The sequence below is a fragment of the Orbicella franksi genome, chromosome 1 (assembly GCF_964199315.1).
Source record: "Orbicella franksi chromosome 1, jaOrbFran1.1, whole genome shotgun sequence".
NCBI classification, from domain to species: domain Eukaryota; kingdom Metazoa; phylum Cnidaria; class Anthozoa; order Scleractinia; family Merulinidae; genus Orbicella; species Orbicella franksi.
This window is the reverse complement of record NC_138145.1, coordinates 32,521,550-32,536,119: the sequence shown is the minus strand read 5'-3', so window position 1 is coordinate 32,536,119 and position 14,570 is coordinate 32,521,550. Positions and strand designations below refer to the sequence as shown.

Below are 14,570 nucleotides of genomic sequence, written 5' to 3'. Positions count from 1 at the left end.
CACGTTCCCAGAGTGCTCGTTACAAGGGTAACGAGGGCTCTGGGAATGACATTGGAGAAGATTGTGAGCCAAAGTGACTTCCGGTTGAAGTCGAACCCGCGCAAAGGATCATTCCTTCTGGTAGTATAAGGACGTGTCTTTATCTGTTACTGAGACTGATTGAATGTCTTTTCGAGCTCGCAAGATAATGAAAATTACCTTAGTTATTGCTTTTGCTATTTGCACCTTGGTTTTCCTTCTTCTACCCGACGATTCTCAAGCTGGAAAAACGAAGAAAGGTCCTTTAGTTACGGAAAAGGTTGGTTTATTACAAAGCTCATTCCATATTTGATGTTTCTAAGAAGCGCTTGTTCATTGATCAGTTGGTGTAGGAAGCTTATAGCGGTAGGCCTTCTTAGTTTTTCTTCCTTAAAGTTTATTTGTAGTTGATTTGATAGATTCCTCGTGCTGAGTGGCTCTATCGCTGAACGCGTTCAATGATCTTTGTAGGCGTCAATGATTTGTAGATAGGATATACTGTACCTGTGACGAGTCATATTTTAGCGTATAAAAAGCTTATCTCGGTATGCATCCTTTCACTGGCTATTGTTAATGTCTCTTATCATGACTTAAATGCTTTAATGCTTTAATTATATATTCCTAAAAACAGTAAAAACTATACTAGGAGGACTTCCCTGTAAGTCCTTCTGGTATTTATCGTTTCCGTGATTTCTTTGAGGGAAGTGGCAGGCAACGGATGACTCCCTCCACTGAGGGGAGGGGGGAAGGGATGGGAACATATTGACATTTTATATTTCTTCATACTGCAGTCAAATTAATTCTAGAGGTCTTCATAGGCTAAATAGGTATTTAAGCTTGAATTTTTGAAATATAAATTTTGAATGCAAAGTTACTTCACTTGCAATCAAGTTTTTCTTTCGCACAGTCATGTATCCAGAGTTACTTCAAAAAGAAAATACTTGAAGCCCGATATAGATTCTGTTGGTCAGTTGGAGAGAAATTGACTGGAAACAAATTGCACAGTTATCATTATCAGTTATTGATTGACTGGTCATGCGATTTAAATATGTATTGATGAGACGTTTGTATTGTGAAATAACTAGAGCGATCTTGAGTGGAGCTTAATAGAAACATCACACAAATGATGATGATGGGATGATGGCAGAAAACAAAATAATGGCAAGAGTCCATGCACCTGAAAATGATAAGATTTGTGGAAATTGTCCAAGTAGCTGATTGCCAAAACATTTTTCTGCTCTCCCTTGTAAATTCTAAGTGAAATCTCAGAAATGTGTTGTGTAAAGGGGAGCATCTTCTTTAGAGCTAAATGCTGAATGGAAGGAAGGAAGCAGTGGTATGTGGCACATATATGTGTATTGTATTTTTAGGTTTTATTTATTCACAGAAAAATTCAGGGATCCAGAAGGGAGGTCCAGGTTTTGTGTACACCCCTTTTCAAAAGTTTCAGACATGTGACCACTGCAACTGGAAAGTCCTTAGAAAAATAAATAACTTGTGTAGAGCTTATGAAAATCTGTTAGTATCATGTGATTGGGATTTATTTAACCCATTGACACCTGGAGCTTTCTGGCAAAAATGCATTTTTTGGACATTTTCAGTCTGGATTTGAACCAAATTAGTTCCAATCTACTCAAAGAGGCATTTGCAATATGACAGCTGCATGTCTTTCTTTCCACTAGCATTGATTTTTAGGATATTTTTGCTCGGGCATGTACAGAAATCAAAATTTTGTGATTTTTGGACAAGAAAGTGACCCACATCTTTCTAGGCTTTTCTTTTTTTTTTAATATATATTTTGTCTCTCCTTTTTCTCCTTCTTATCTGTTTGCTACAGTTGGGCTTGCTTCCAGTTCAAGAATTTCCAAGAATAGCATCATCGAGACAGAAAATTCTTACCACGGAGTAGCCAAGTGTAGTTGAGGGAAATTTGCTCCTGGTTTTTCACTCCAATTTCTAAGCATTTTAATGTATATTTTAGGCTCAATTGCCCACTCACTGCAATCTGGGTATCATTGGAAAGATCTTTTCCTCTTGCAGAACTTGAGTATAAGTGATGCCAATTTTGGTCAAAGGTGATGACGTCAGAAGCGGAACAAAGGCCAATGCTCATCTCAGCTGGTTATGGCCGGCACAGGTGTCAATGGGTTAATATCCATGATTATATTTTTAATGCAGGTTTTCTTTGACATCACACATGGAGATGAAAAGTTAGGAAGAGTTGTAATCGGTCTGTTTGGGAAAACTGTACCTAAAACAACAAAGAATTTTGCTACTTTGGCATCAGGAGAGGTAAGACTATAATGTAAGGAGTTTATATTCAGCACTGATCTGGACTACAGCTGTACCTGCATGCTAATAGTTACGATGTATAAATAAAGTTTTTGTGTGGTGTTGTGTCTTGTAATGTCCTGAGCGGCCATGTTGTAACTGTGACTTTGTGTGGGTTCACGCAATGTATCATAACTTCAGACCGTGTGATAGAGAATGAATTGTTCTTTTCAAGTTATATGATGTTTGAAATTTGAATGATGTTTGAACTTTTGACCTGGCTCAATGTCACTTAAACTTTGTGCCAGTTATTCTTTTCAAGGGTTTCAACCAGGTTCCCATTCAGAAGGTAACTGGTTTTTACAGACAGACAAATATTTTTGAACTAATTTTTTTTTAATTTCCTGAAGATGGTCAAACCAGGCAGGCAAATGATTGTTCTCACAGCCAGTGAATTTGCCTGGTGCCTCCACCGCTTTAATTCTTACCTTAGTTATTTTTCCGTATGATCACAAGGACCACAATCATCATCATCATCAAAAATACTATGGCATGCCTGATTGATACATGAACAATAACCTAAGTTTAACATTTTTACCACTTTCAGAAAGGATTTGGCTACAAGGGAAGTAAATTTCACAGGGTAATCAAAGACTTTATGATTCAAGGTAAGCAGCTGAAAACCTGAGAATGTAAGGCAAAATATTATTATCAATATAAATATGTTTTTCAAGTCAGTAAACTTGCTGTAAAGATAATTTTCAAAGAACTTGTTAGATTGCATTTTTGAGTTCTATTTCATCTGTAGTTAAATTTTAAGATGCCCCATGCGAGAATTAATGCTATTAAAAATAAAATCCATTGCTTCCTTACATTCCTTTTGTAACAACATTAATTTACAGATCCATTCCCCTGGCTAAAATGACTTTCATTGATGAGTGCTATTTAATTCAGTAGAAAGTAGAAGATTTTCATCCTGTCCCTGAGCAGCATGTATTTTTCAATTTTTTTTTTCAAATTCTCCAGGAAACTATCAATGAATTACGTAGTTTCCATGTGCATTTCACCCAAACTGGTACAAGCTCCATGCTATGTAAAATAATTTTCTCTGCTATTTGAAGCTCCCTATTTTATGAAGCAAAACAAGGAGCGTTGGTACTTCACAATGCAATACATTCAAAGAGTATCAAAGTTTGAAATCAGTGTACTTCACTCATATTTTATTACTGCTATTCTAGATAATGAATTAATTCAATTCTTGTGCCATTTTACACCAACAAATGATACTACAGTGATTTAGTATATCAGAATATCATAAGTATCAGAAATACCCAAAATGGGCTATGTGCAAACAGTGTTATGTCTGTGAGGGTCCCCTCAGTGAAAGTGCCTGATTAAAAGTAGCTACACAAATTTCATTAATTATGTGCAGCTGGTCAAGCTGCAGGGTTTGCACACAGTCTGGAATTCTTGGAAAGTATGGAAATCTGCAAACTGATTTTTCAGGCCTGGAAAAAGAACAGAAAATAGATGTAAAGACTAGAAAATGGAGGAAAAGTCTGGATTTTTTTTCCAGCTGCTAAGTGTAGGATCTTTGATGGCTGGTTGAATATTCATATAATTTTCACAACAGTCAAAATGTATAATTGTAGAATCTCAAAAACAGTAACTCTCCACCCAACCACTTAACATTACTGATATGTTGTGTGTCAGTATTGCAGCCTAGTTACTGTACATCCCAGCTGCATCTTTATGTTGGGTAATCTGATTGTTTGTTTTTTTTAAGTCTGGAAAGAGGAAATATTGGGTTGAAGTGTGGACAAAGTGTTGAATGTTGAATACAGAAATGTGAACAGACCTTTAAAGCAAGCTCATTCCCAGGCTCTCTCTCCTCTGCCTCCCTTGGTTGTTGGAAGAAAGACCTTGGTCGCAGCTGGTCATGTGACCACCCAGAATCTGGGTGGTAAAAAAAGTCTGTTGGGTGGGAGAGGTGGCAGAGTGTTTTGATTGTTGCTGTTGCAAACTTTGTGGGTTTCAAAACCTACCCGCTTTATTGGGGTTTGATGTGGAATTTTGGCGATGAAGAATGCTACATTATATCTGCGGTCTCCAAAATATAGAAGACTTTTGTTCACAAAGAAATTTGGCAACTGAATGGAGCTCAAACTTTTTGACAGTCAGCACATGTAAAATGTCACGTACCGAATCGAAATGAAACTGGTGGATCAGTTTGGTGAATCTTTGAATTAGGAGGTTTTTTATTTTCTTCTTTGTGCTGTATTATGGATGATAAAAAGTATTTCTGTCACACGGCTGATTAGCCCAGTATTCTGACTTGTATTTGATTTACAGCAATGCAAAATGATTTACAGTTTTGTTATTACTCCCACACTTATATTACATTCTTCATTTGCATCGATCAGGTTTATGTAAGTTTATATTTAGACAGACATTTAAACACAGTTCCCTGGCATAGTCAAGAATTATATTTTGCAAAATGGTAAATAAAACATCGTTTTATATAACGAACAATGTGCCATGAGGTTAATTCAGGAAACATAAAACAGTGAAACAGTTTCACTTCTTAGTAATTCGATCGGCTGGAATTGAAATCAGATTAATACTTGAATATGCTGGATATAGGTAAATATACCAGTATTTCATTTGACCTGTGTGAAGCTTAGAATAAGATTGGACAATTTCAAAGGCGTATTTGCCCATGTGTGGTTTAATATAGCGATGACCAGCGATCGCCTTTCTTTTGCTTCAGTTGAGATCGACAAAAATTATTTATTGACTCTACCCCCGTGGAAAAGTTTGTGTCACAGGTGGTCACGTGACCAGCCGCAACCAGGGTCTTCCTTCCAACAATCAAGGGATGTAGAGGAGAGAGAGCCTGGAACCGAGGTTGACCTTTAAGTTGTTATTTCTTTTTTGTTATTTTGTTATTTTGTTATTTTTATTTATTTATTTATTTTTATAATTACATTGCATTCATTAAGTTACACCTACATTGTATATTACACTACCACACACTTCTACACTACATGGTAATTTACTTGATTACTTTACATACTACTTTTACATTCACATTGTATACTACACTACTTCACACTACTTCACACTACTTCACACTACTTATACGTAACACCCGAAACGGAAATAAATAAATAAGGTTTACAACGCTTACAACACCACATAAGTTTTCTAACAATACAGAAAAAAGTGCCTATACAATAAATATTCAGTAAAAAATATACAAATAAGTGTCTCTAATTAATGAGAGGCTTCCACTTTCCTTCATGGATTTTAAGTCGTTTGTTCTTTATGGCTATAGATCGTTCAGTGGATTCTATGTGATCTAATTTTATCATGAGATAACGCAATGATGGTAAAATATTCTTCAGACGACTGTGGTAAATAAGTAACTTTCCAGTGATGATAATATGATTTAAAAGCAACCAGTGAGACCCTTTTTGCGTCAATCCAAAAATTATGTCACAGTTGTTTAGAGAATCGATAGCAATGTGCAAGGATTTAAGTCAAAGGACAACAGACATCCAGAATGCTACAATGAAATCACACCTACAAAAAAGATGCTTGAGAGATTCATCTGAAATTTTGCAAAAAGTGCAGAGGGGTGAATCAATCATTTTCATTTTGTATAAGGATTTGTTGGTATAAATTATTCGAGTTAGTAATTTATACTGAAAAACTCTTGTTTTAGTGTCAAGCGTGACAACATGAGAAATTTAATAGATCACTTCCCAATTAAGATCACCACTATTCTGAAACAAGGTACTAAATTTATGCCGTGCTGAAGGATAGACCTGAATAATTTCTATAAGTTTCCAATACAATTTCGAGGTGATTGAATCAAGAGCAAGAGTACTATCTTTTAAGTAAAGAGTGTAGCTGAGCATGATATTCCAAGAGTCAGCTGAAGTGTCAGCTGAAGTGTCGTCTTTGTAGTTGATGAGCTTTTTCCATGTGAGAGGAATGGAATTGAAGAGACCAAACAGTAACAAATAATCATTAAAATTTAGCCTTTCTGCCTTGAAAAAGGTCCAAGGTTTAAGGCTACCAGTATTTGTTAAGATATTAGCAAGAGATATGAGACCTTTTGAGAAGAGCGTCTTGTTGAAAATAGGTTTACCACCGATGCGGAGGAATTGGTTATTCCATAAGAGTTGATTTAAGGCTTGTTCACGGGACAAAATGGGTTTTACGGATAGATTGCACCAGACTTCGAAACATTCCCTATAGAAATTTGGAAGACAGCTAGGCAAGTCAGCAACACTGAATTTGCAATGCAAGAGAAACTTACCACCGTAATCTTTCAGAAAAAAGTAGAGTATTTGCTTCCAAGGGCTAATATAATCTTCAGTATATTTCCTAAGACACATAATACGTTGCGTATCGATCATTGTCTGAATGTGAGGCATTCTCAATCCGCCATTTTTATAGTCGCTTATGAGAGCAAGGCGCGTAATCTTATTCTTACCTTTCCAAATGAAGCTATAAATAGTAGAATCGATTAACTTAATAATATTTTTTTGTAAGGGAAATGAGAGATGCACGAAACATAAACTTGGGTATGACAAATGTCTTCACAATTTGAATTTTCCCATATAAAGTGAGGTGTCTCCATTCCCATCTTTTCAAAGTTTTCGATAGCGATTTTAATATTTCTTCGAAATTTAGTTCCTGTCTTTTGCGCAAATCATAGGTGAAATAGACGCCTAGAATTTTCATAGGTTTGTTAATTTTCTCAATGTTGATGTGTGGGGGGTTGTAATGGTTTCTCCCAAGCCACAGGGCTTCAGTTTTCTCAGTATTCAACTTCAAACCAGAGCAGATACCAAATCTATCTAGCGTGATGGAAAGGCGTTCAAAGGACTGAACACCTTGTAAAAATGTCGTCAGGTCATCGGCAAAGGCTGTTAATTTAATTTCCCTGTTTTCCACATAATTCCTCTTATGTTGTTGTCGTGCCGAATATTAATTAGCAAAAGTTCAAGGGCAATAATGAAAAGGTACGCTGACAGCGGATCGCCCTGTCTTACGCTTCTGCATACCTCAAACATTTGGGTTGAAAAACCATTGTTTAGAATGCAGCTTGATATATTGCAGTATAAAACGGAAACCCATGAAATGAACGATTTACCAAAATTGAACGAATTTAATGCTTTGAAAAGAAAAGACCAACTTAGTGAGTCAAAGGCTTTTTCGAAATGAAATGCAACTATAAGTCCAGGTATATGTTTAATTTTGGTGTATTCCATGATGTCGTCAATTGTGCGAACCGAATCAAATATCATTCTGCCTTTGACATAAGCGTATTGATCAACTTGTATAATCTCTGGTAAAACGTTTGCTAAGCGTATAGCACGGGTCTTCGAGGCGATCTTAACGTCGACAGTTAAAAGGGAGATTGGTCGCCAATTCTTAATGTATCTCCTGTCTCTGTCTTTCTTGCCGATCAATCTAATAATAGCTTGTTTTTGTGAATTAGATAATTCACCATGCTCGTAGGAGTAATTTAAGGCATCAGTGAGTTGATGACCTAATAAGTTCCAGAAACCTTTGTAAAAGTCGGCCGTAAGACCATCGTTACCGGGAGCCTTACCATTTGAAAACATTTGCAGAGCTTCATAACATTCCACGAGCGAAAGCTTTCCTTCACAAGCCATCATTGACTCTTCACTAAGAATCGGAATCTTGTAGTCTAAAAAAGTTGAACACAGTTCTTCATTTAAGTCAGAATCTTGCTTGCTGTATAAGTTCTGGTAATAATCTCTTGGTTCATTCATTATGGATTGTGGTTTAACCGTTATTCTTCCTTTAGAATCAAAAAGCCGGCGGATGGTAGCTTGACTGGATCTTGAGTTCTCTAGATTAAGGAAATATTTCGAATTTTTTTCGCCTTTTTCATACCAATTGATTCTAGATCTCACTATGTTGCCGCGCACAATATAGTCGAATAATAGTTCATATTCATATTTCGCAGCATCAAGGTCGCACATATTTTTTTCTGAAGGATCACTATTACACGACAAATCGAATTGCTTAACTTTCTGTTCAGCTGTCGCAAGACGGGCTCTGCGCTCTCTAGCTTTTTGCTTGTTGTATTTAATTGATACTTGTCTAATTCTGTACTTAATTAAGTCCCATAAGACCCGTTTGTCATTAACATCTTTGAATTCGTCAAGCCATTCAGGATAATTCGAAGAGATGAGTTGAATATAAGAAGCGTCCTCTAAAAGGCTAGAGTTGAATTTCCAATAAGAAAGACCAAATTTTTGTTTATCTAAACTATTAAGCGTTAGAGTAATTGCCTAGTGATCCGACTTAATGGCAGGAATTATATTTGTTTCGGTTAAATCATCTTGAATTTCCGTGCTAACGAGCCAGTAATCCAAGCGTCGTCTTACTAAGGGTTTTTTCTGCATCCAAGTAAATTACTTTTTTTCAGGATTACGAATTCTCCAAATGTCGATGAGGTCATTTGCTGTCATTATCTCATTGATTTTTTCAACAGATGGCTTGGACTCCATTCTTCCTCCTAAATTACCAAGATTCGGGTCGAGATGGCTGTTAAAGTCGCCACCAATAATGATTTGGCAGTTATGGTCCAGAACCAAATTTTCTAGAGTATTAGCAACACCATCAAAGAAAACACATTGCCCCTGATTGCTCGTCGGTGCATATAACTTTACGAGAATGAAAGGTGTATCTTGAACGAGTGCTTCCACAAAGATATATCGGCCCTCGCTATCCCCCAGCACGTACTTGATATCAGTTTGGAGGTTTTCATTGAAAAGAATGAGAACACCTTTACTATGATTTGTGCCGTGCGCAAACAACATTTTACCTCGCCATTGCAGCTTAAATTGATTTTCAATCTCTTATTTCTGCTTTAAAATAGATACAGTACAAGCACAGAGCTTCAAAAACTAGTGTAGATGTTGTAACATTACTGAGCTACATGTGCATTACTGGATTTTTTTGTAGGAGGAGATTTCACAAGAGGAGATGGAACTGGAGGTAAAAATTACTCTGTTTGATAACTGAAAATACAAACAAACAGTGAAAGAGTAATCTGTGATACCCTTTACCCTCTTCTTCAACGTCTCATTGTTGCATGGTTGTACCCATGTCCTGTAATGTAGTAACCAAACAAGAATGCTTCTTTCAAAGAACCGTAATTAAAGTACCAGAATGGTGCGAATGATGTGAAACTCCACTAATTTGAACTTGGTTATTTCCACTTCCTTTTTTATTTCAAACTGAAAACCTTTACCCTTGGATCTGCCCTTCAGTCATTTACTTTTGGCTATTTCAAACTCCTGCTATTTCAAACTATTTCTTGTTTCCCCTGAGAGTCCAAAATAGCAGGGTTTAACCTTGTCGGAACCACAGGTTACCCAAGTGTATTGTTAGAGTTTGTATGGAGATTTGGAACGTTTAATCTTTTTGATTTAAAATCGATCAATGTATGGGTATTTCAGTGAATAAACACTCTTTAAACATTGTTTGGTGTCATTTCTTCTCATCTTGGAGTGTTTTTAACCCATTTACTCCTGTGCCGGCCGTAACCGGCTGTAACGAACCTTGGCCTTTCTTCCACTTCTGACGTCATCACCTTTGACCAAAATTGCCATCATCTATGCTCAACTTCTGCAGGAGGAAAAGATCTTTCCAATGATACCCAGATCAGAGTGATCGGCCCAATGGAGCCTGAGATATGCACAATAATGCTCAAAAAGTTGAGTGAAAAACTTAGAGCAAAATTTCCTGCCACTACACGTGATGCTTTTGTTTTAAACTGGAAGCAAGCTCAGTAGAAGGTCAATCACTGCAGCAAAAAGAAAAGAAAAGGAGAAAAAGGAAAGGCGAAAAAAAAATTTAAAAAATCGAAAATACTAAAGACGTAGGTCACTTTCTCGTCCAAAATTTTGATTTCTGCGCATGCCCGAGCAAAAATATCGTAAAAGACGATGCTAGTGGGAAGAAAGGCAGCTGTCATGTTGCAAATGCCTTTTTGAGTAGATTGGAGCTAATTTGGCCCATATCCAGCCTGAAAATCTCCAAAATGTCCAAAAAATGCCTTTTTGGCAAAAAGCTCCAGGAGTCAATGGGTTAAAAGTACAATGTATCCTGTTGTCCTGCCTGTTCTCGCGGGTTTCGGGAGAGGAAGGGGTTGTATTGATCATATCTTCACGCTGAGAAATATCATTGAACAGAGTACCGAATGGCAGCGAACTCTATGTGAACTTTGTAGATTTTACCAAGACCTTCGACAGCATACACCGGCACCGCCTCTGGAAGATATTACGAGCGTATGGAATCCCCTCCCAACTTACTGAGATCATCAAAAGCTTCTATGACAACTTTACGTGCTGTGTTGGTGACGGTGACATCTTATTTGAAGTCCACACTGGTGTCAGACAGGGTTGTGTCATGTCCACATTGCTTTTCAACCTTGTAGTGGACTGGATCATGCGGCGCACCACTGAGAATCAGATCAGGGGCATCAGATGGACACCCTTTTCCTACTTGGAAGACTTGGATTACGCTGATGATCTAGCCTTACTATCACACACCCACACGCACATTCAAGAGAAGACACAACGCCTTAAAGGGACACAGTCAGCTTTGGGACCGCACTCACCTGGACACTAGTTTTCTCACTTGGAAAAAAGTTCACCTCAACCTGAAATCAAACTACATCCAGAAATCCGCTTCAATCTTCGCAGTGTTTTGCTTGATTTCCAATCGTTTACTGAAAAGCCTGTTTTTGAGTGTGCTTTTGCTCATCGTATGATATTATTTTTATCATATTTGATTGAAAACAGTATAGATCGCGTCTCTGTGATATGCAAATTAACTATGAAATGGTATCTAATGCGCATGTGCTCTAGCTGACTGTGTCCCTTTAACACCTTTGAAGAGGAAGTTGGCCTTGACATTAGCAGCAAGAACACCGAAATTATGGCACAGAATACTACCAACACACGACCAGTCCAGATTGATAATGAAGAACTTCCTTACACAGACAGATTTACCTATCTCCAAAGCCGTCTCAACAAGGCCAGAAACTCGCTCAACATGATGAATAAGGTATGGCGCTCCTCCACTTACAGTACTCGTACCAAGCTGAAACTCTATCACAGCTGTGTCCTCACAACTCTCCTGTATGGTTCAGAATGTTGGCGCTTAACAGAGAACGATTTATCAAAACTCTCCAATTTCACACCAAGAGCCTTCGGCGTATCCTACGTATCTTCTGGCGTAATGTCATCTCAAATAAAGATCTCTTTGAACGGTGTGGAACTGAACCAATGGCTACCATCCTGATGAAGAGACGCTGGAGGTGGATTGGCCATGTCACCCATCAAGAAGCTTCCATTGCGAAAACTGCTTTACATTGGACGCCAGAAGGGAAACGCAAGAGGGGCAAGATCACGTGGTGACGGACAGTGGAGAAAGAAATCAAGGAGATGGGGAAGACCTGGGGAGGCATCAAGCTTATGGCAAGGGACCGGCAGAGGTGGAGGGAGCACGTTGCTGTTCTACATGCCACCTAGGCGTAAGGGGCATGAGTGAGTGAGTGAGTGAGTGAGTACCCTGATGTATTATAACACTGGAGTGTAACTAACCAAAATTCGCTCAAATCACATTTAAACACCCCATGATGTGAAGAAATGGCACCAAGTAATGTTTAATAGCCTTTATTCGTTAAATTATCCATTGATCGATTTCAATTTCAGCTCTTAATCACCATACAAACTGAAGTTATACTCCAGTTGCTTTATCTCCATACAAACTCTTACTTTACATTAGGGTCATCCTTGGTCAGAACAACACTCAGACCCTAACAGTCACAGCTGTTGTCACCTTAAATAGAAGGCATTTAAGCACTGCATTTTCCAATTGAAATGGCTTTAAATTTTAAAAGTGATGGCAATTTTATTTGCCTATGCAACAATTTCTGCCCATTTTGGATAACTATTCAACCCAAGTACAGGATTGTTCCTGGTTAGAAATTGAGAACTTTCATAAGTAATCAGCAGACAAAGAAAGAAATGGCATCTGATGTGAGAAAAGAGGTCAGCGAAAGCAAGGTGACAAAAATACAGGGTTTAAGTGTGTATTGTGTGAAATGAATGTAAACAAGAGTTATAGTTTGTTTCTTACATTGTGCTGGCCTGGATTTCAACAACTGGCCCCTATCAAGTCACTTTGTAGCCTTTAATTCAGTTGCTTCAGGCCCTAGCAATCAAATTTCTGAAATCCCTTGAAAATATTGCAAGAATGATCATTATCCATTCCAGGTAAAAGCATTTACGGGGAAAGATTTGAAGATGAAAATTTCAAGCTCAAGCACTATGGTCCTGGCTGGCTGAGTATGGCTAATGCTGGTAAAGATACCAATGGTTCACAGTTCTTTATTACAACTGTAAAAACAAGCTGGCTGGATGGCAAGCATGTTGTGTTTGGTAAAGTTCTTGAGGGCATGGTGAGTTCAGTATTCAATGTTCGTTTTACAATGTTAACCCTACGGTTTCAGTCTCGGGACATTCAATGCCACATACTACATACGATTTCAAGGTTTTCAGGCGCTACATACTGACTTTGAGAGGGTTATGACTTTGTTGAAACACTTTTTGGTTGGTTTATTTTCCGGCGAGAAGGGAACTTATTATGGGAAGCAATTTTACGTTCAAAATGTTTGGACTTATTTCTGTTGGAAAGAAGTTTGCATTTAAAAAATGTTCGGCGGGTACATCTACGTCACTTCATAATGTAACGATATGATATGAAGCGCATATCAAGTTCGTTACAGTACTACTGAGTGACTGAGAGTGACCGAGAGTGACTAAGAGTGAGTGTTCTCTTTTTTGGCACCGCGTGGAGACGATATAAAGCACACAAACGAACTGCGAACGTCTCTGAACATAGCTTAGAGAAGGATGTAAATGTAAGCCCTTTGGAACATATTCCATGCTGTTATTACAGTGATACCTGTATTAAGCGGACCCATATTAAGCGGACACCCTCTATTAAGTGGACACCAACTTGAGTCCCTAAATTTTCTTCCCGCATCTACTGTAAAATAAAATTGCATTCAGCGGACACCTCTGTTAAGCGGACGCGGACACCAATATTAAGCCATTTTGTTGCGCAAAATCTGCAATAAGCGGATACTTCAAGGGCTTTTTACTTCTAAAAGTTCAGCTTAGCCTCCTTTAAGCTAAGTAGATTATTCCCGATTGAAGCATTGACTGACTGGACTCAACCAAGTCAACGTTGTGTTAAAACTATTTGTCTACCTTTATCTCCTTTTTTTTCTCTTTTTGACACTCTATGTTTAATCACAATTTTGATTTATTTCGTTAATGCTATTTATCATCTTCTCTATATAATTTGCATTTATTTATATACATTCTATTTTTTTCTGACACCTCTGTAAAACTGATGTGTGTGTGAGTTTAAATTAAAATTGAATTGAATTGAAATGACACTGTTATGTGCAGTCTTTGACCTTACACTGTGTTACAAAAGAGTTAATAATTAACTATTATTGCAAAATATATTAGAACCTGTTTTGAGCGGACACCCTATATTAAGGGGACACTAATGAGTGTCGTTTCACTGTATTGCAAAGATTTTATCATCCGAGATTTGAGGTAAAACCCACAATCTCACATATTTCAGATGACTGAATACCGGTAAGTTTTTTTTTCTGAGGCTTATTAAGTCACTTCTCTAGTTTTCTATTGCTTCCCTCTGTCTGAACAGTTGTCCTGTAAAACACAACACTAGATGATATTGTAAAAATAATTTCTATTTACAAGGCTAAAAATGGTTAAAAAGTAAAAAAATACCGAACGTTTTGACACTAGGTCATCAGCGAGTGTCGAAAACGTTCGGTGTTTTTTTTTTTTTTTTTTTTTTTCACTTTTTAACCATTTTTAGCCTTTTTAAATCAAAGCGAATATTATGGACAGACGATATTGTGTTTTTTAACTATCCTCTTTGTAGGATTTGGTGAAGAAGATTCAAGAAGTGGATGTGGATGGAAGCACCCCAAAGAAAGACGTAAAGATCGCAGACTGTGGAGTTTTACAAGTAGACAAACCTTTCAACGTCGATAAGGAATCTAGTGAATAGGAACCATTTGTCCGACCAACTGTCTGTTTTGTAATTCATGGGGTTTTAATAAAAAAAAGTCATATATATTTGATTTGGCTGATTTCTATTTATATTCCCACGGA

General features: G+C 37.4%; 2 protein-coding genes and 1 long non-coding RNA gene across 3 annotated transcripts in view; all 3 read left to right on the top strand.

Moving 5' to 3' along the window:
- LOC145479891 (uncharacterized) overlaps positions 1-14,570 on the top strand; it is a 296,755-nt gene that overhangs the window by 156,863 nt on the left and 125,322 nt on the right. The window lies entirely within an intron of this gene.
- LOC145479725 (uncharacterized) overlaps positions 1-14,570 on the top strand; it is a 181,358-nt gene that overhangs the window by 134,720 nt on the left and 32,068 nt on the right. The gene's annotated exons all lie outside the window — the stretch shown is intronic.
- LOC145503448 (peptidyl-prolyl cis-trans isomerase B-like) lies at positions 79-14,539 on the top strand. Its single transcript, XM_081482908.1, has 6 exons — positions 79-298; positions 2,197-2,310; positions 2,897-2,957; positions 9,304-9,336; positions 12,627-12,811; positions 14,338-14,539. Exons 1-6 carry the CDS (start codon positions 164-166, stop codon positions 14,464-14,466), a joined length of 657 nt encoding a protein of 218 aa, XP_081339034.1. The 5' UTR covers positions 79-163; the 3' UTR covers positions 14,467-14,539.

Bases quoted from the DNA above. Each gene is read 5' to 3' on its own strand.
- LOC145503448 (XM_081482908.1), top strand. From the start codon at position 164: ATGTCTTTTCGAGCTCGCAAGATAATGAAAATTACCTTAGTTATTGCT. The intron at 2,311-2,896 runs GTAAGACTATAA...TACCACTTTCAG, and splicing joins CTACTTTGGCATCAGGAGAG to AAAGGATTTGGCTACAAGGG. The intron at 12,812-14,337 runs GTGAGTTCAGTA...TCCTCTTTGTAG, and splicing joins GTAAAGTTCTTGAGGGCATG to GATTTGGTGAAGAAGATTCA.